Genomic DNA, 21388 nt, shown 5'->3' on the forward strand with positions numbered 1-21388 from the left:
TAGGTATTTATAGAGAAATAAGCTCTTGCAGCAAAATTGGCTCGAAAAGTGGTATTTTACACCCCCGGATAAAGTACTAAAGGCACCCCAGAAATGCACCGGAAGCACCCCAAAAATGTGTCGGAGAAACCCCAGAGAAATTACTATTTACGCCCAAAAATTACTATTTGCACCCCATAAGGCAAGTGCTAAAGGGAAACCCGTATAGGATTAGGGGGAGGACATCTTCTTCTCAAATTCAAAACCAATTTTGGCGAGAAAACATTTCACTTCACTGGAAGAATTTCGATCGAATGTTTGGAGGAGTTTTTGTGTGATTCAATCGCTGAAATTTCATGGGTAGTTGTGATATGTCCTAACAGAGCTAGTATGGGTGTTTGTTTCGATCAAATTTAGCTGGATAACTTGGTTTAATCCAAACAGGGAGTTGGAGGAAAAACATGAGCTTGCATGAGTTGTGAGGAATTTAAACGTGTACTGTACGTGCTTGGAAGAGTTGATCGATATTCTGGAGCGTGAAGAAGGTATAGAAGGAAAGAAATACAGCTGCAGACGCGTAGGAAAACGATTTTTGGAAACAATATATTTTCGAGAATAAAAGAAATAATGGGATTAAATAAAGAGATTTTGGGAGATTCAATGTCGCAATGATGTATAAATAGGTTCCTAGGATCACATAGAAGGAGGGGAGAGTTTGGGGTCGATAGGAGAGCTCAGGAAGCGTGAATCAAGAGTTTTCAGAACTCTGTTGCTGCTGCTCGTGAAGAACAGGGAAACAGGGACGATTTCTTCATCTGTCGTAACGGTTTCTTCAAATGCTTGTCACAGTTTCTTCAACTGGTTTACAACATTTATCTTCATTGTAACAGTTTCTTCATCCTCTTATGCAACATTTATCTTCATATTTGTAACGGTTATCTTCATCATAACAGTTGAGAGTTGAAACAGTCGGTCTGCAACGCGCCTGTGCTGTTGCAGATTTCCTGTTTCACTATTTTCTCTTCTTGTAAACACTTTTTGAGCCATGAATACATATTTTGAGTGTGTTTCCAACATGATGAGCTAAACCCAATCTTCCGGGGCGATGGAGGAAGCCATTCTTCCAAAAGTTATGTGGTAAAATTTATTTGAATTTATTTATGCAATTCTTTTATGATTATTTGCAACGAATAAAAATTGAGTAATGATTTTTATTAATTAGTTGTGTTTTCTGTTGATGAAGTATGCTTAGTTTAGGGATTTTGATACTTCATTCTTGCGATTAACAATTGATGTTTTGAAAATCTAATTTAGGAAATGATTAGAATCACAATTTCTTTTGATTGGAGTTATATTTTCTAGAATTGCATGATAAAAATTAACATTAAATTACATGAGTTTTGGTGAATGGTGGAATCCTGAACCCCGGTGTCTCTATATAATCAGTTTTAATTTGCTTTATTTTCTTTAGTTTTAAATTTTAAATCTAAAAGCACAACCTTCACAAGTCTTAAACGAACTCTATTATTTATTACTACAACAACTTGAAAACACATCACCCTGGCGCTTGTTGGTTGAGACACTTCATCGTGCCTCCACTTATCCTCCATGCTAACCGAAGTCAGGAAAGCTTGAACACGATCTCGGACGATGCGTAAATGTGTGAGAGGCATACCCTGTATGGCTCGACCAGCTTCACGAAACGGATGATCAATTTTAGCTAATACCTCCTCGAATGCGGTAACCCTGTGTTTGTCAACTTCAAAACTCTTCCCCAGAGAATTAGAAAAATAATCATCACCAGGAGTTCCCATCATGTACTACAGATAAGCATTATGGTAATATCAACAACCACATAGTAAAAGAAAAAAGAAAAAAACTACAAGAGAATATGAAGTAATACCTGGAAATGAGATGAGTGCAACTCTGTGATGATCGGTATGAAAAGAAAAGGCTCAGGTGCTCTCTTTTATATTCCGCAAATTGATAAGATCCGGGAAAAGAAAGGACTTTCTACCTGCCGTGTATAAAGGCCTTAGATGTGGAATATTAACCGATTAGATAATTATCTACTTGGAGAAAATCGACATGTGCTAGGAGGAAGATCATTGCATGCTTTGATACTTCATCGAACGTGTCTTGCTCAAATACCAAGACGGCCTCTATCCTGGTAACATCTTTCTACTTTGCCTCGTAATTTTTATCTTTATTTTTCACCATCTAGTGCTTACTCCGCAACAATGTCACTATTATGTACTAAGCAGGGGACTTAATGTTGATGGTGGTTTTTAGTTAAGGGGTAAAATTGTGAAACCCTGTATTTAATGCGTTGTCATTCTGCAAAGAAGTTGAGCCATTTAAAAGTGGCGAGTGCCCAGGCCTCTTTACTCGCATATGTATTGAGCTCAGTATACTTATATGAAATTTATTCAGAATGGTGCATGTAGCAACAACCCCAAACATTCTATAATTTTATTAATCTCACGCCTGCATTATTTATTGATGTGCGGCTTATTGAGTATCTTTCCTATGCTATGTTCCCCAGCTTAACTCTTAATATTGGTATGACATGACAATTAGTGTTTAGTCGCAGCTGAGTAACATGAATTTCCCGAAGTATCAAGATTAAGGTCTGCATGAAAGTACTCAGTCAGAAGACGCGCTAACTTCTCTCTAAGAATAAAATTAAACAATTTTGTATTAACACACAAAATTTATCAAATTTGATCAATTTCGTGATAGCTCACAAAATTCAAATTTTTAACCTAATTAATTTGCAACAATTAGGTTTTTTACGTCATATGCAATGTCTCGAACCCTATTGGTCGAAAAACCAAACCTAAGCAAGCTAGGAATTTAATCCGCCATGGACTAGTAGGGACAAAATCCTACCAAAAAGTAGAAAATAAGAAATAAAGAGGAACTGCGGCAAGTAAAAGCAGCAGCAACGGGAGGAGTGAACACGCCACTTGGCCAGCCGATCTGCTCCAGCAGGCGCCGCCTGTGGCCGATCGGCCACACTACATGTTGCCTCTTGGCGTCCCCCTTTCCCATCGACCAATCAGATTGTTTTAAATACGCACACGCACTTTTAAATGAAGTTGGAAGTTGGTTGGTCGATGCGCCTAATTTCTTAAGGAATTTAATCTAGGCTACCCATGTCAGTCTCAAAAAACGATCACAATCACACATTTTGGCCGGTTGGTTTATCAAGCTTGGACGCCTCCTGATGCGACCGGACCAGCACCACCGTGCACACCAGCGGGCCTACTAATGCCTTGGCCAATCAGAATCCCTCCAACTTGCAAGAAGATCCACCAAACGATTACCCAAAGTGGGTTGGCCGAGTGAGTTATAAAACCCTAATTTAGATTAGCAGCAATATACTACTGCAGCAAAACGATCTTAGTCGCTCAACTTCGCTAGCCGAATTGACCGTCCTAGATTCAACCTTAACCAAAGTGCAAGGATAGGATACGTTTACCAGCGGCCCGGATATTGTGCTCGCCGATCGAATAGCTCCCAGCTAAGGGTGCGTAGGAACCGAGCCGAAAACCCTGACCGGCCCAAAACCGGTGGAACCGTACATGTTTTTGTACCGAACCGAGGAAGGGAGTACAGGTACCGGTCCAAAAAATAGGAACCGAGACTAGGGAGGTACAGGTACATGGTCATATCCATGTCCCGTACCGTCCCGGACCGAATGTACCGAGTAGTAATAGCCGTTAGATTTATAGGTAATAAACTAATAATAGCCATTAGATTTAAGGGTGGTATATATAGAAAAATAAGGCTAGAGTTTCTCATTTTACTTTTCTTTTTCCGTCTTCTCTCTCTGAGAAAGAAGAACTCTGAACTTAACTCCATTAGATTTGGCGATCTACAGGGAAGAGTTTTCTTCTCTTCTCCATTAGACTTCAACTTCACGAACACGGAACACCAGTGACCAGTTACACTTACACCACCTCTCGTCGCTCTCAATTCAGAAGAAGAAGGAGAAAAAATTTCAAATTTGAGTCCATCAATGGTGCGCTTGTTACTTGTTAGCTTAATTTTGTAAATTAATCAAAACCCACTTCAATAGTTTAGATTATTAATCATGAGTTGTTTGTGGTTTTTGATGATTTGTTGTATTAGAAGAGGAAAGCTCAAAAACCACTTTTTTGAAGCTGTACTGAGAATCCAAAAGAGTAAACGGTAAAACCCTTATCATCTCTGTAACATTTTCTCATTAGTTGATTCAAGCATATAGGTTATGATTGATGGAGGTAATTAAATCTTAAAGATTTTTGCATGTTATGATTTTACTGAATTGATGCTTTTAGGGTTCAATTTATTCAATCTCTAATATCTTTTAGGGTTCATGTTGTGATTTTGCTGAATTGATGCTTATAGGTTATGACTGTTTTAATTTGATGTATTTTATATGCAAAGTGATGTTCTTAATCTGCTTATGTTCAGAATATGTTTAATGTTGTACTATGAAAGTGTACTTTGGCACTTTGTTTGTTGTTGTGTTCTGTGTTCATGATCATGTACAACAAATCATTCAATTTGATGTATTTTATATGCAAATTGATGTTCTTATGTTCAGAATATATTTAATGTTGTACTATGAAAGTGTACTAAGAAGGTAACATATTCTATTCACAAATTTCTTTTTTCTTGTTACTTTTTTTTAGTAATAGTTACTAACTGCCTAACTTGCTATTACTTTCTTTTACAGAGTTACTGGGTCCTATCAACAATAATACCACCATCAGTGCAGCCATGGAATAGATCTCCACCACCAATGCTACAACTTCAACTAACTTGCTATTAGTTTTTAAGACAGTAAAACTTAAGAATTATGACTATTGTAGTATTGTTTGTGTTGGTCAGTGTGTCTGTTTGTGTGCTACTGCTACTTGTTAGTTGTTATTTTTTCAGATTTTCAAGACTTTGGTTGTTTGGCACTTTGGTTTGCTAGTGTTATTGCTACTTGTTAGTTGTTACTTTGTTCTTTGATTGAGATATTGATTAATATATTGAAAAACAGGTAAAACAGGTACTTAATTTGTCTGGAAAACTGACAGGAAAATCTGTCTGGAATCCTTACAGAAAGTACCGATTGGTACCGGAACCGTACCTGGTATTGTACGTGTACCGAATGGTACCGGAACCGAGGTACAAGATACAAGTACCGGTCCAAAATTTTGGAACCGGGGTTAGGGAGGTACATGTACTTGGTCTTGGCAAGAACCGAGCCGAACCATACCGTGTGCACCCTTACTCCCAGCACCGGCCAACACTAAAAACGTTGGCGCAAAATGGATTGGCCACACATACTTTTTAAACCTAAGTTGAATCAACGACAGTTATTAACTGTTGCGAACCATCTCGGCCGCCCAACTTCGCCAGTCTAATCGGCCGGCCTAGCTTCTATTTTAGGCTTTCAACAAGATGTGGCCATGATCACTGGCCACCTCCCTTCTATAAGGAACAATCGGCCACTCCGTGGCCTGCCCATATGGCTCCTAAACGATTGCCCAAAGATGGTTGTCCGCGCTTCTTGTATGAGTCTTAAATAAATTAGCGGCAACCAATAACTGCTGCAAATCATCTCAGCCATCCAATTTGGCTAGCCAATTTAACCGGTCTAGATTTAATTTATACCGACCAATAGGATGTCCAAATGGCTACCAGCCATCACTATCCTATAGGGACCGACCGGCCTACCTTTGGCATGCATAAATAGTTCCCAGCAACTTCCTAAAAGTGGTCGGTCATGCTCTTTTTAAAGACACTAGGTTCCGCGACCAACCAAGATAGGATCAATATAACGATGTTTCACATACATCGATTATTTTGAGCTGCTTGCTCAAAAGCGATGCTTTACATGGATCGAATACATAAAATATTTTATGAGTATCAGCTTCACAAATAACTTAGTTATTTAACCTAATACCGTAACATGCTATGTAACGCGGCAAGTCTCATGAATTGGCTCGTCACACATGACTACCCTCCACCCAGCTTGCGCATGATTAGTCAGAATAATTAGGCAAGAACCACTCAACAACTTGCGACATATTTTCTATAAAATATTCGAGACATCAAACATGTCACAAAGTGGGGGATGTTCATAAGGGTATTGGTCTGGCGGTTTACAACGTGCGGCGTGCAACACGCCCATTATAAGAAAGTGTCAGGAAAGGCGTACAGTTAGTGGCGCACAGAATTAGTGGGTATAAACCGACCTGTATCCCCTCATAGTAGAGACGTGTCTTCAACAACCCCACTTCTCCATCACTCCACTACTCCCACTTCCTATGAGATCAGTGTGCGTTCAACTATGACTTGTATAAATAGGTTTCAACCTATTTCAACCAACAACAATTTTTGGTTATCAACACAAGTATCCAGAAAAAATACCAAAAACTGGTAGCTTACATCCGCAAGCCAGTTCTATATTCTCATAAAATAGCCACACCTTCAGATTTAACCATTCTGATCTCAACACCTTCTTCGCTTCCCTCCCTAAGATCAACCTTTATCCTTCATTTTTTGACCAAATCAAGACTGGAACGACCATTTCTTGGTTTAGGTCAGAATAGTACAGATTGATCTCTTGAATCTAAAGTACTCCCGTGCAGTGCATTTGTTTAGGGTTTAGATTCATTTCTCGCGACACACCCAAATTTCCATTTCCAGGAGAATCAATTTTTACCCTAAAACAACTGGGTCCATCTATATTCGAGGTTGAAAAATCTTTCTATTTAATAGATTTCATAGAAACAAAACTTTTATTTCTGGCGATGCGTTTATCAGATATATTCTCATCCATTGACAGATCGCTACAAACACAGACTTATAAGATATAAGCGTGTTTTCCTGCTCTGATACCAATTGAAAAAACGGGAGTCTAACAACCACACCCAATATTTCGTTCGACAATCTGAGTGGAAAAACTCCAATATACTTTCAAGATAATCAATTAGACAGTCAGACTCAATCTATAGGAAAGTATATCAAAGAGCAATATCTCTATTTCTCAATTTAATCCGCAATCAAACAAATAAGAATTTGTGAGCCCAATTGAATAAGAGAAATAACTTGAATGGTACCAAATACCAATGTTCAAGTGTCAATCAATTTATATCAACAACCAAAGGTTGGATTATCTAATTGATTGATCTTAACGCACAACCTGTGATATTTCTATTATATAACAAAATATAAGGCGGAAAAGAAATGGCACATACACCAGAAGTTTTGTTAACGAGGAAATCGAAAATGCAGAAAAACCCCGGGACCTAGTCCAGCTTTGGGAACCACACTGCATTAAGCCGCTACAGACACTAGACTACTACCAACGAACTTCGGACTGGAATGTAGTTGAGCCTTAATCAATTTCACACTGATCAAGGTACAGTTGCGCTCCTTACGTCTCTGAACTCCAGCAGGATTCTACACACTTGATTCCTTTAGCTGATCTCACCCACAACCAAGAGTTGCTACGACGCAAAGTCGAAGACTTGATAAACAAATCTGTCTCACATAGAAAAGTCTAATGGAATAGATAAATCTAACTCCCACAGAAATACCTACGAGTTTTGTTCCGTCTTTTGATAAATCAAGGTAAATAGGAATGATAAACCGTACTTATATTCCCGAAGAACGGCCAAGTATTATCAATCACCTCACAATAATCTTAATCGTATGGAAGCAAAACAAGATACTGTGGAATCACAAACAATGAGACGAAGATGTTTGTGACTACCTTTAATCTTACCTATCGAAGATAAAATCTCGAGCAAATCTTAGAGAAGATAGTACTCAATACGATAGTAAAAGTAAGATCAGAACACGCAGCTACATAGAAAATTGTTGGGTCTGGATTCATAATCCCAATGAAGTCTTCAAGTCGTTAACCTACAGGATTTCGTGAAAAACCTAAGGTTAAAGGAGAATCGACTCTAGTCGCAATTAGTATCACACATAAGTGTGGGGATTAGGTTTCCCAGTTGCTAGAGTTCTCCTTTATATAGTTTCCAAATCAGGGTTCACAATCTAAGTTACCTTGGTATCAAAACATTCAATATTCACCGTTAGATAAAAACCTGATTAGACTCGAGCTAATATCTTTCAACCGTTAGATCGAACTTAAATTTTTATACATAAACGAAATGTACCTTCATTTAGGTTTGAGTAACCATTCCTAAACATGTAAATTATGTTGGCTCAACAGTAGTTAACCGAAGTTAGCCATATGAACACTCTCATATCAACCTTGTTCATCTTAACCATAACTAGTTCAAATAACTCAAATGAAACTAGTTGAAGAGTTGTTCAATTGCTATATTCTCATAGAAGTATACAAGAACACAATTGAAACAAAATCGGTTTGATTCACTCGAATCAATTCATGAAGATTATAGCCACGGTTTGCAAAGATTGCATTCCTTATTATATAAAAGTATTAGTTCATGTCACAGCCGATTTTAGAACTTTAACCACTCAAGTACGCAAACAGGTACGCATACTCAAGTAGCCGGACCAAGTTTGGTTTTCTCCAGTATGCGAACAGGTATGCATACCTCCAGACCCGACAGAAAATCTCGAAGCTGAACCTTACGCCATTATGCGTACGGGTGCGTCTACTTAGGTTCCCGGACTTCTAAAACCAACGGGTAAGCATACGGGTATGCATACTATGGTTCCAGGACATGGATACATATATGCAAGAATGCATAACATGTTTATAATCCAATGTTGGTTAAGTGTTCTAAACTCTATTTCAGTCATTGAAACTTTCTTAGAGGATGACAATATCCGTTTTCACACACTATTAACATCAAAGCAATTTTCAAGTTATTGAAGTAATCATAAGGAAACATTCCAAGTCTACACCAGATGATTGTATCACACAAACCATGTAAGATGCTACTCGGCAATTTTCACATGATCATCTTTTGACTTTCTTCAAGAATATAAGATGAACTTGGTCGAAGAGAAATCTTACCAATACATATTTCGAGAAATATGTAAGCGAGTTAAACTCAGCTCGAAATATCAAATGTGCATAATAGAAAACTATATAACAGTACGATTTATGTCTCAATATAATAGATAGAGTAGAAATAGACTTTCCAGTCTATAGATGAGTTTCAGTCTTCACATACCTTTTGTTGATGAAGTTCCACAAGCTCTCCTTGGTAGTTCTTCGTCTTCAAATGATGAACGTCGTGAAGTCTAATGCTCCACTACACAATCTACCTTTTGAGGGATGTTTAAAAGAAATTTAACATTCATTTGACTGTGATGGTTCAATCCATTGATTAAATTTTGCAATTCTCTAGTTCATTTATTATCTAACACTTCACTTGGATCTTTGATATGGTGTCATCCATTGAACAAATCTTACAATGACGAAAACAATTTGCAACGGGATAATGTAAGAAGGTGTTTAAGAAAGTGTTATCTACACCTCCGACTCCACCTCCACATCATATTTTTCACTAATTTTTTATTAAAATTCTCTAGTGATGGAGATGGCTTTTTAGATATGAGATCCTATACTTACTTTATCTGTGGATCCCATAAATAAAAGGACTAAATAGAAAACCATGTAGGATTTTTTACACCTTCTGTTGAAGATGCTCTTAGTGGCGTGCAGCTAACCTTCTCATATTAGTGGCGTTCAACGAGCAAAGTTGTTCTGCAGTGTAGGATAACAAGTAGTAGTGTAGGTTAAGTGGTTAGTATTCTGATTACTATTAGGATTTTGGACACATGTCCATCATTTCTCATTTGTATCGTACGATTATCGTGTGAAAAGTTTCAGAATCTTTTTCTGCTCCACTTACCATGACACGATCTCATATTTTGATTTTTCCCTTTCTTATATTTTTCCCCTGAAGAAGAAATTTCTAGGGCAAAAAAATGGGTCTTCCCAAAAAAACCAATCGAAACCTAGATTTCCGTTCCACCAAAGACGAGGCTTGGTACACTGTTGGTAAGGTGTCCATAAGCAAGACGAAGAACATCCTCACTGTCAGATTCGCTGGGTTTGATAAGGAAGATGATGAAAAATTCAGTGTCAAAGATTTTAATACAGTGAACGAACTGGATGATTTTCTGAACAGATTTCGACCAGCTTGTGTTCAGTTGCAAGATAAACTGTGCTGCTTTGAGTCGTGGCTTTGAAGTTTGTGCATTGCTTGATCTAGGCGAAGAAGATAAGAAGTTCTATGATGGAAAAATTGAGTCGGTGAGTTGACTCAGTTACTGGTTTATTTTTTCCCGTTTCTTGTGCATGTGTTTTGAGTTAGGGTTTTAGGTTCTGGAGGTGGTATGCCTATGAGTTGCTTCAGAAGAAAAATGTCCATGAGTTGAGTTCGTGGTTTGATTTAGTTATGTGTTATTGAATCGTTGAGCGAGTCAATGACTGATTCATTATTTGCTTTTATTTTATATTCACAATCTATGTTTTTGACTCAGGGTTTTTGGGGTTAGTTGAATGTTCTTCTATCTGACTCTATAATATGCGTTTAGGGTTTTAGGGTTTGATTCTTGTGTAGGTTCAGTGCAATTTCTTTGATATCTTATCTTAGTATGTGTTTGTTTTGGGTGGTGGTGGTCAGGATATAGAAAACATTTACTATATTTTACCTTGGAAATGGTACCTGATTTTGTAGAATGCTGGTATTTGATACAATATTACATGTATTATCCACAGATAAGCCGCAAGCGTCATAGACGTAAAGGAGGAGAAGAGACTTGTTCTTGTGCATTTGTAGTTGGGTGGTCAGAAGGTCCAAAGGCTAGAAGCACCCAACAGATGGGAATTGAAAGTATTTGCAAACTTGAACAAGGATCTCCATTGTTTGATCATGCGCTGGCATATTTCGTGAAGATGCCGTCAAAACAGCTTGATTTTGGTTTCAAATGAAAATCAATTGCCAGTCAAAAAAAAGTTCAAGGTAAACTTTCAGGTTTGAATTTGCTTGTAGTAGCTAATTGCCAATTAATGGGTGCGTAGTTTGGACCATTTTATTTTGTCAACAGTAATTCGAAGTTATTATATCATAAGGAAATTTTGGGAAATTAGACTTGGTGGGATTATATGTCCACCTTTGTAAATACTATTTTGTCAATAAGATTGTGAGGACTGAGGAATACAAAGTACGCAGTAGAAACTTAATCAGGCGTCTTAAATTCGTGTAATTATTTTGATTGAAGGTGTTAATCTAGTTATGATTTATTGACTGCAGTAGTTGTTTCTTTAATTGTGTCCATTTGTATCTTCAATTGTGTCCATTCATTTCAGCAGCCGTATTTGCGAGACAGTAGAAACTTAATCAGTCTGTCTTAAATTCGTGTAATTATTTTGATTGAAGGTGTTAATTCAGTTATGAGTTATTGACTGCATTAGTTGTTTCTTTAATTGTGTCCATTTGTTTCTTCAATTGTGTCCATTCATTTCAGCAGCCGTATTTGTGAGACATGTTGGTTATTTCAGTTCAATGAAAACAGCAAAAAAAGAAAATATAACTTGTATACATTATCTCAGACACTGACATGTCAACTGTAAGCTTTAGTATGTGGTATAACAGCAGAATAATCCATGCATTTCCATTCCCCTCAGGTATATTAGTGTACAGCTAACCATCCGATAGTGTTGAATTCCAAACTATGATTTAGAATACAACTGTTTGATACGGCACACCATGTCCTTGACAATGCATCGTTCTTGCGTTTGCCGTCAACTGCGGTGAAGTAATTATGCTGCTGTGAAGAACTAGTTATTATGTAGCTGCAGAGGACTTTCAATGACTAAGTACTTCCTTCTGCAGCTGAAGAACTTAACTACACAATAAGGATGCAAATGTGAAGCTGGTGTTATGTGCCATGGGGTCTGCAATTGCTAGTGACAAATTCAGGAGTGGTTTTTCTCAGTTGCTAGTGACAAAATCTTTTTTCTTTTTAGAATATAGTTTGGACTTCAAAATGTTCGAATATAATTTTTCTCTGCAATTAGTCTATGAATGTTGTAGTCACTAGTAGAAATGTTCAAAGCTTGTTTATGGAACCATGAATCACTAAAAATGAAAGACTTGGCCAGGGGAAGGAGGGAGGAGACAACAAACCAAGGCAGCCATTTTCATACAAAATCAGTCGTTTACCACAAAGAAATAATATGCATACTTCCTCAGCTGGCCCAGCAATCATATGCCTCCACAAAGAAACATTCAGCTAACCCATATAGCAGACTTGAAAAGCATAGCAGACTTGAAAAAATAATGCTGCCATGTTGAAGAACATAGCGGCTTCAAAGTAACTTTTCCATACAAAATGCCCCAAAAGTAAAACAGAAACTGTCCTTTTTGAGCGTTTTCCAGTGGAAGGATACTCACATGCTTTTCCTGTGTCTTCTTTAATATATATTCTCTAATATCCAAAAACAGTTTTGCCTTCTGAAATGTGTGATTGTTGTTCATTTTAGGGCTTATAAATAGTTTGCATTATGAGTTTTAGTCAATGCATAGAACAAAGAGTACTTTCAAAGTTGTAAGTGAGAGTTGTAGGGAACTGAACCAATTTTAAGGGGCAGTCGACTCAAACGTGGTTCAATTTCCTCCAACTTTCATGAATGAGAAGAAGCAAGAACGATATCATTGATGCTGTTAAGTGAAAACAAGAGAGTGCTCATGAAATTGCAAGTGAGAGTTGAGGGAAGCTAAACCAGTTGCACATTGCTATGATGTGCGGGGTCTGGTTTAGTTTCCTCCAACATCTCATCTACAATTTACATGTATGAAGCTAAAGAAGGATCCAAGTCGGTGTTTGAAGTAAGAATTGGAGAAAACTAAATTCATAAATATTCGGCATTTCAATTTAGTTTTCTCCAATATCTCACATCCAACAATTACTATAACAACAAATACAAATAGTGTGAAAGCGAAAAGAAAATAATGTGGAAGTCGTAAATGAGAGCTGAAGGAAGTTGAATCAATTGCACAATGCTATAATGCTTACAGTTGGGTTTAATTTCCTCCAACATCTGATTTCCAACTTTCACATCGAAGAGAAGATGATGCCAGTTTGTAAATGAGAAAATATGATCATGTTGAATCCGTAAATGAGAGTTGAAGAAAATTGAACCAACTGCACACTGATATGTTGTCAGCCGTTGGGTTTAATTTTCTCCAACATCTCATTTCCAACTTCAACATCGAGAGAAGATGATAACCTGTCGAAGTCGTAGGTAAGATTTAAAGGAATTTGGACCAGTTTGCATAAAGCTCAAATGAATGCAATTGGGTTCAAAATTCTCAGTTATATATACATACGGATCACAATCAAGATGCTCATACGCAGAGATTTATCGACTAGGTAAATGCTGATGCGTTCTGTGAGATTTTTCAAAATTTTATTCCTAAAACTGCTGTCTCTCCCTCTTGCTTGAAAATCAAGGATAAAGAATCAGTAACAAAATGTTTACACCTTGCTAACTTAATTGTGCAGCTTGTGCTTTATTCTTCATGTCGTTTTGCAACAAATTACATTATTTTGTCTATGACCTTTTTATTCTTCAAGTAGTTCAGTTTGCCAGAGTATGCTTTCAGTGTTTTCTGCTTCACTAGTCAATTTTGTGAATAAGTGCAAAATCATACTTACAGAAGTTATTTTGTCTCGTGTTGGCGTGTAGGCACCTGAGGGAGGTGAATGTTGGCGACTGTCAGATGAAAGCGGAAAACCACCCAGGGTTGTTGGGTGGTGACCTTCGCGAGCTATGTTACCTTTATAGAGCACCATGATACTGGCTCTACGAACTAAAGCCTGAAAGCAAGAGAAATCAAGGTGGATTCCCAACAGATAAGGAATTCGAGATAGTGTGTCAGTAGTTGTGAATTTACCGCAGAAGATACAGTAATTTCGCTCTTTCCATGTTGTCCACGGGAAAGCAGGCAACGTAATCACTTTGTGTTCTGTAAATCATGCTTCTTCTGATGCTTGAAAACCTAAAAGAAATTATTTTTTTTTTCACATTTTCTTGTCTAAGATGCCAATCCCGTAGAGCATTTGGGACTACCAAATGTTTTTATCCGGCACATCTTCTGCCAAGAGGATGCAGATAGAATTTTGCATATGGGACTACCTCAAGCAAGGGACGACAGACTGGTGTGGACCTTGACTAGAAATGGTTCATTTACTGTGGCATACAACAAACTGGTAGGAAGGAATAAAAGAAAATCAAGCTCAATCAAATGATGCTGGAAATGGAATGACTGAATTCTGGAAGAAACTATGGAGGGTCATTACCTTACCGAGATTCAAACACTGCATTTGGAAGTGTGTCAAAGATATTGTGTCAAGCAGTGAATGTATGGCACGAGTTTTGGGGTATACAGGTGAAAATTGCAAGCTCTGTAATCAAGGCTATCAAGCTATAGAGACAAACCAAACATATTCTCTGGGAATGTCCCTTTTCACCGGCTGTTTGGACCTCTGTACCAGGTGCAAGGAGAAGTATGCAGCATCAAGATACTGTAGTGCGGGATTGGATAAAAGGGTGGTAAAGATGGCTGACACAGTATTCCATTCTTCATGGAGCCCTTCAATGCTTTTAAAATTAAAACCTTAAATAGATTTTCTGCTTAACTTGCTTTGGACCATTTATTTATTGTCTGATGTTATCAATCGCATGAATGTGCTGATACTCATTTGTATCTTTATGTAATTGGTTCCCCAAAAGGGTGTGATTTGGGTAGAAGGCAGGTTTTTTTTGCCATTAATTTTAATCTTATGGCTCTTTTGAATTAAGCTTTTTTACTGTTATATAATTAACGTGTCTGAAGGGTACAACAATGTGGTCGTGCCGGAGTGGTTATCGGGCATGACTAGAAATCATGTGGGCTTTGCCCGCGCAGGTTCGAATCCTGCCGACCACGTATTTTTTGTCTTGTTTTTGCACTCCAACGTTACAGGAGTGTCTTGATATCCCATAAGCCTTGTTAAAGTTACCCTCCCACTATTGCCCATAGAATGCTGACCAGTGATCACCTCGTCCGAATCTTGCACCTTCGTACAAAACTTTTGCCATTTTGATGCCTCCACCATAATACCCATCATCAGTCTTCTCATTTCATACAATAACCTACATCCAAACCAACCATATAGGATTTTGTAGCTACTGGGCAGAGGGAGTCAGAAATCTTATTATTGAAATGTAAACGAAAAAGTTTTCGGTGCCTCTTTATATGCTGAAACATAATCAGGACGTATGCACCAAAATGTGGACACCCTCATCCATCGAAAAAATAAATAAATCAAACGTCTCTCACATTAGCAGCATGCAGCTCACAAAGCAGTAATGAAGTGTAGGATAACAAGCAGTGGTGTAGGTTAAGTATTGTTTTTTTGGATTTTTGGACACACGTTCATTTCTCATTTCCCCGTACGATTATCGTGTGAAAATTTTCAGAAACTTTTTCTGCTCCACTTACCATATCACCATCTCATACAGTATTTGCATTTTGCTTTTTCCTTGTTCTTTTATTTTTTCTCTCTGAAGAAAAATTTCCAGGGCAAAAAAAAAATGGGTCTTCCCAGAAAAACCAAACGAAACCTAGATTTCCGTTCCACTAAAGATGATGCCTGGTACACTGTTGGCAAGGTATCTCTAAGTAAGGCGAAGAACATTTTGACTGTAAGATATGCTGGGTTTGATAAAGAAGATGATGAGAAGTTTAGTGCCAAAGGTTTTAAAACCGTCAAAGAACTGGATGATTTCTTGAACAGATTCCGACCAGCTTGTGTGCAGCTACAGGATGAAGAGTGTTCTGATGTGAGTCGTGGATTGATGGTTTGTGCATTGCTTGATCAAGGCGATGAGGATAAAAAGTTCTATGATGGAGTAATTGAATCGGTAAGTTGACTCAGTGACCGATTTATTGTTTTCGTTTCTTCTGCATGTGTTTTTAAGTTAGGGTTTTAGGTTCTGCTTGTGGTGGTGATACGTCAATGAGTTGATTTGTGGTTTGATTTAGTTATATTTTGTGGTTTGATTTTAGTTTTGTGTTTTTGAATCGGTGAGTGAGTCAATGACTGATTCATTGTTTGCTTTTGTTTTATATCCACAATGTTGTTTTGATTCAGGGTTTTTGGGTTAGTTGAATCTTCATATATCTGGCTCTATAACATGCGTTTAGTGTTTTAGGGTTTTGATTCTTGTGTAGGTTCACTGCAATTTCTTTGATCTCTTAGAAATGTGTTTTAGGTTTTGGGTGGTGGTAGTCAGGACTCAGGACATAGAGAATGAGAATCCTTTTATAAGTCTACTAGAAGAGAATGAGATGGGTCTAGTTGTAAATTTATTGAATCAAACATCTAATATCCACTGGTTGGTTTAGCAGTTTATGTAGGAATCATGATGGGTGTAATGAATTTTAGAACCAGAAGTATGATTTGGGAATGCTAGTATTTGATAGTACTTTTATCTTATCAAACTCTTGCATACACCTGAGAACATTACCCACTTTATTCATACGCTAACTTTATTCATTACATTATACCATGGAAATGGTATCTGATTATGGGGAATGCTAGTATTTGATACAATATTACGTGCATTGTTAACAGATAAACCGGAAACGTCACAAACGTAAAGGAGGAGCAGAGAGTTGTGCTTGTGCATTTGTGGTTGGGTGGTTGGAAGGTCCAGGGGAGAACGGTATTCAACAGATGGGGATTGAGGGCATCTGTAGACTTCAACCAGGATCTCCATTATTTGATCCAGCGCTTGCATATTTTGTGAAGGTGTCACGAGAACAGCTTGATTTGGTTTCTAATGAAAATCAATTGCCAGTAAAAAAAAAGGTTAAGGTAAAATTTCAGGTTTGAGTAGTAGCTAATTTTGCCAATTGGGTCGCAGTTTGGACCATTTTATTTTGTCAGCAGTAAGTTCTAAGTCATATCATAAGGAAATTTTGGAAAATTAGACTTGATGGGAATGTATGTCCACCTCTCTAAATACTATTACTATTCTGTCGAGAAGATTGTGAGGATCGAGGAATACAATGTACGCAGTAGAAACTTAATCGGTCGCCTTAAATTCGTGTAATTATTTTGATTGGGTTTATTGACTGCATTTGTCTGTTCTTTAAATTGTGTCCTTTTGTTTCTTCAATTGTGTCCGTTCATATCAGCAGCCGTATTTGAGAGACATGTCAATAACTTGTATACATTATCTCAGACACTAACACGTCAACTATAGGCTCTAGAATGTTGTGTAACAGTAGAATAAGCCATGCATTTCCATTTCCCTTGGATATGTTAGTGTACAACTAACTTGATAGTGTTGAATTCCAAAAATATGATTTAAAATACAACTGTTTTATACGACACCATGGCTTTGGCTAAGTATCGTTTGCCTTTGGCGTGTGAAGTAATTATGCTGCTGTGAAGAACTAGTTATTATGCAGCTGCAGAGGACTTGTAATTATGCTGCTACCGAGAACTAGTTATTATACAGCTAAGTAATTCTAGTGCAGCAGAAGAATTTAGACTACACAAAAAGGATGCAAATGTGAAGTTGATGTTATATGCTTGTCATGGGGTCTGCAATTGCTAGTGACAAGATCAGGAGTGGTTTTTCTCACAAAAACTAATCAGGAGTGGTTTTCCTCATTTGCTAGTTACAAAATCTTTCTTTTTTAGAATATATTTTTGGACTTCAAAATATTTGAATATAATTTTTCTCTGCAATTAGTCTGTGAAAATTGTAATCACTAATACAATAGTTAAAAGCTTAAGGAACCATGAACCACTAACAATGAAAGGCTAAAGCCCAGGGGAGGGAGAGCCATTTTCACACAAAAACAAAGATGCATACTTCCTCGGCTGGCCCAGGGATTATATGCTGCTTCCACGTGATAAGCCGATGCAAATTTGGTGACTTCCGGTGGAATTCACCCATACAACAGAAAAACTAGTAACCCACATACAGCAGACTTGAAAGACTAATGCAACCATGTTGAAAACATTAGTAGCCTAAGGTGACAAAATGCCCCAAAAGTAAAACAGAAACTGTCCTTTTTGAGCATTTTCCAGTGAAAGGATACTAACATGCTTTTCCCGTGTCTTCTTTTAGTATTCTCCTCTCCAGAAACTTGTAGTTTTGCCTTCTGAAATGTGTGATAGTTATTGTTGTTTTAGGGCTTATAAATAGTTAGCATTATGAGTTTGCTCAATGCAAGCAACAAAGACAAGTATTTTTTAAGTTGAAAGTGAGAGTTGTAGGGAACTGAACCAATATTAAGGGGCAGTCGACTTAAATGTGGTTCAGTTTCCTCCAACATCTCACCTCCAGCTTTCATGAATGAGAACAAATGAGAATGTTGATTCTGGAAGTAAGAATTTGCAAAAACACAACAAAAATAAATAGAAAGCGAAAACATGAGAGTGTTCATGGAGTCGTAAGTGAGAGTTGAAGGAAGCTGAACCAGTCGCACACTGCTAAAATGTGGGCAGTTGGGTTTAGTTTCCTCCAGCATCTCATCTACAATTTACATGTATGAGCAAAAGAAGGATGTCAATGTTTGAAGTAAGAATTGGAGAAGACTAAATTGATTAGTATTACTCTTTTCGGCGTTTCAATTTTGTTTTCTCCAATATCTTACATCTAGCATTTACTATAAACAACAAATAGAATGGTAAGCGAAAACAATAATGTGTTAAGTTGCAAGTGAGAGTTGAAGGAAACTGAACCAGTTGTGTGCAGTTAGGTTCAATTTCCTTAATCGCTGCAATTCTCACTTACACTGGAAGGAAGAGGATGTCAATCTATGAGAATATATGAACACGTTCAAGTCGTAAATGAGAGCTGGAGGAATTTGAACTAATTGCACAATGCCTACCTGCAGTTGGGTTCAATTTCCTCCAACATCTTATTTCCAACTTTCATGTCGAAGAGAAGATGATGCCTGTCTGTAATGAGAAAATATGAGCATGTTGAATCTGTAAATGAGAGTTGAAGGAAATTGAACCAATTGCACACTGATATGATGTGAGCAGTTGGGTTCAATTTCCTCCAACATCTCATTTCCAACTTTAACATCACCTGTTAAGCTCGTAGGTACAAGCTGAAGGAGATTAAAACAATTTGCAAAAAGCTAAAACCTTTCCTCCAACATCTCTTCTCCAGCGTCGAAGAGAAGATGATCTCCATCTGTAAATGACAAAATATGACAGTGTTAAGTCGTAGGTGAGAGTTAAAAGAAGTTGAGCCAATTGTACAGTGCTAAAACGTCTACAATTTGGGTTAAATTTCCATAAACATGTACATCTCATCTCCATGGATGAGAAGATGCTCTTGATCCGTAAATGGGAAAATATAAACTTATTTAAGTCGAAAATGACGGCTCAAGGAATAGAAACCAATCCAACGGCGCTATAATGTACGTTGTTGGGTTCAACGTCTCATTGCGCCTTGAAGCAAAATGATGTGATGGTCGTCAATCAGAGTTGCAGAAAACTGTATCCGTTGTTTTAATTCTGGTCTTGGTTATTCAGTGGTGTTTCAATTCCAATAAGTATCCATTGTTTTCATTTCATTTCCTAGATACAGTATACGATTACATATTGACCCTCCTCATTGTCTTCTAGTATCCTGGGTTAGTTATCCAGATTTCTCAATAATTAATCACAACAAGAACTATAAAAAAAGTTTCGAAAGATCGATAAGAAATGGATGAGCAGCGGCTTCATGCTAAAGAACGGTGGTTGATGGCGGATATTGTGGAAGATGCACAGTCATACGCCTAAGAGGAACTAAGCAAGATTCATGGGTCGAATTGGGCCATCGATCAACATGTAATTTACCGACATATAACAAGGAAACAAGATGAAGGTGAAGTTAATGAAACCAAGGAAACTACTGCTAAAAGTAATCTGTGGAACAAGGGCATCTAAGAGGTTTCAGAAGACAGAGCAGCTTAGAAAGGATAGCAATATACAACCAAGTATTTTACTGTGTTTCAGTCTCTCTTACTTCGATTCAACTAACAAAACTTGGGTGTAATACAGATGAATTTTCAGATAGCTACAGAATTCAAACTAAGCACAAAAACCACAAAATAGATAAGGACCCAGATGAATTCGAACCATCATCCTCTACAAACCTTAGAGGTTTGAGCGCTCTTACCATTTTGAGCTAATGAGTCCTTTAGATTGAATATTGAATAATGAATATACAAACTCAAAAAAATTAACTTTGTAGGAGCGATATATTGGTTTAATATGGACTACAAGGCAATGACTTTTGTCAAAATTTCATTGCAAGACTCGTTGAATTAGCAGATCTTATGAATATGCGAAGATATTGAATAAGACAAGGTAAACAAGTAACAAACGGATATTAATGCAACATTCAGAGCCCGAAAACTGGAAACCATCTAAGGTTTTTCACCTAGAGAATCTAACATAGGAATCAGAATAGCTAACACCTGCATCAAACAAAAAAAGAATGAATAAATCAAACACTACCGAGTGACATGGAGTTCTGCTAGTATGAGCTGATTAATGTGACAGTGCCCCAACACTTAACGATGCACAGCCACATCCCTTCTTTTCAACACTAAATTTCTATTTCTCCAATCAATTCAGCTCAAAGCCACAAGATACAGGTGTAGTAATAGCAAATTAATCTCAGTAATAGAAGAAGGATATCAAATGCACAGTTGTTTCGATATCCTAATCAGTTATTCAGAACCTAATTGTAACAGACTAACAGTTGAAACAAGAAATCCGTTCCTCAAAACACTAAATTCGCATCACCAACTTAATCTCCAAATCAATATCATAGAAATAGAATTTGATGTACAAAATCAAAAATATCGGACCCTAAAATCAAAACAGGAAACGTTAAGTAAATTCCAAGTTACTAGTTCTATTGCTGATGGCTATTCATGACAGTAACATTGTAATAGAAACCTCCACAGGGACTTTATTCTATTAACATTGCTTAAATATGATTAAATCATAAAGATGACAGTAAGATTGCTAAAATAAATCCTGAAATCACAAATTAAAATACCTGTTTGCTTTATGTCCTGTATGCATTACTCGACGAAATGTTGAGGAGGAGTGGAGTTCGACTGCTATTGCCATAGGAACAAGATTATAGCTAGAGTTTAGAGTAGGAAGATAGATTAAGCGACGAATCAAAGAAACGATGATTTGGGTAAGCATTTCGGAGTTGGAGTTTGAATAATTTAAGGAGAAGGGATGGGAAGAAGCCGGATACTCGTCTCTCTGAACGTGTCTATTGAAGCCCATTGGCTTAAGGCTTAGTCTTATGGTCTTCCAATCTGGATGCTAGATTGGGAGTCCACGTCAATTAGAATACCCATCCGAATCTTATGAT

At 37.4% G+C, this 21388-nt stretch overlaps 1 protein-coding gene, 2 long non-coding RNA genes and 1 other non-coding gene across 4 annotated transcripts; 3 read left to right on the forward strand and 1 right to left on the reverse strand.

Annotated features, from left to right (window-relative positions):
* The first annotated feature begins 9776 nt into the window (after window positions 1-9776).
* Window positions 9777-11382, forward strand: LOC113319051. Its single transcript, XR_003345044.1, has 2 exons — window positions 9777-10231; window positions 10700-11382. It is a non-coding gene; the product is annotated as an uncharacterized LOC113319051 (long non-coding RNA).
* A 3451-nt stretch (window positions 11383-14833) lies between these two features.
* On the forward strand, window positions 14834-14915 carry TRNAS-AGA. Its single transcript has one exon. It is a non-coding gene; the product is annotated as a tRNA-Ser (tRNA).
* A 592-nt stretch (window positions 14916-15507) lies between these two features.
* Window positions 15508-17130, forward strand: LOC113319452. Its single transcript, XM_026567706.1, has 2 exons — window positions 15508-15892; window positions 16606-17130. Exons 1-2 carry the CDS (start codon window positions 15563-15565, stop codon window positions 16864-16866), a joined length of 591 nt encoding a protein of 196 aa, XP_026423491.1. The 5' UTR covers window positions 15508-15562; the 3' UTR covers window positions 16867-17130.
* A 598-nt stretch (window positions 17131-17728) lies between these two features.
* Window positions 17729-21182, reverse strand: LOC113317399. The gene is made up of 3 exons (XR_003343511.1): window positions 21059-21182; window positions 19085-19192; window positions 17729-18149 (listed from the first exon to the last, which is right to left on the reverse strand). It is a non-coding gene; the product is annotated as an uncharacterized LOC113317399 (long non-coding RNA).
* Window positions 21183-21388: the final 206 nt, after the last annotated feature.

This window comes from Papaver somniferum, chromosome 10 (genome assembly GCF_003573695.1).
Source record: "Papaver somniferum cultivar HN1 chromosome 10, ASM357369v1, whole genome shotgun sequence".
In the NCBI taxonomy this organism is placed as follows: Eukaryota; Viridiplantae; Streptophyta; class Magnoliopsida; order Ranunculales; family Papaveraceae; genus Papaver; species Papaver somniferum.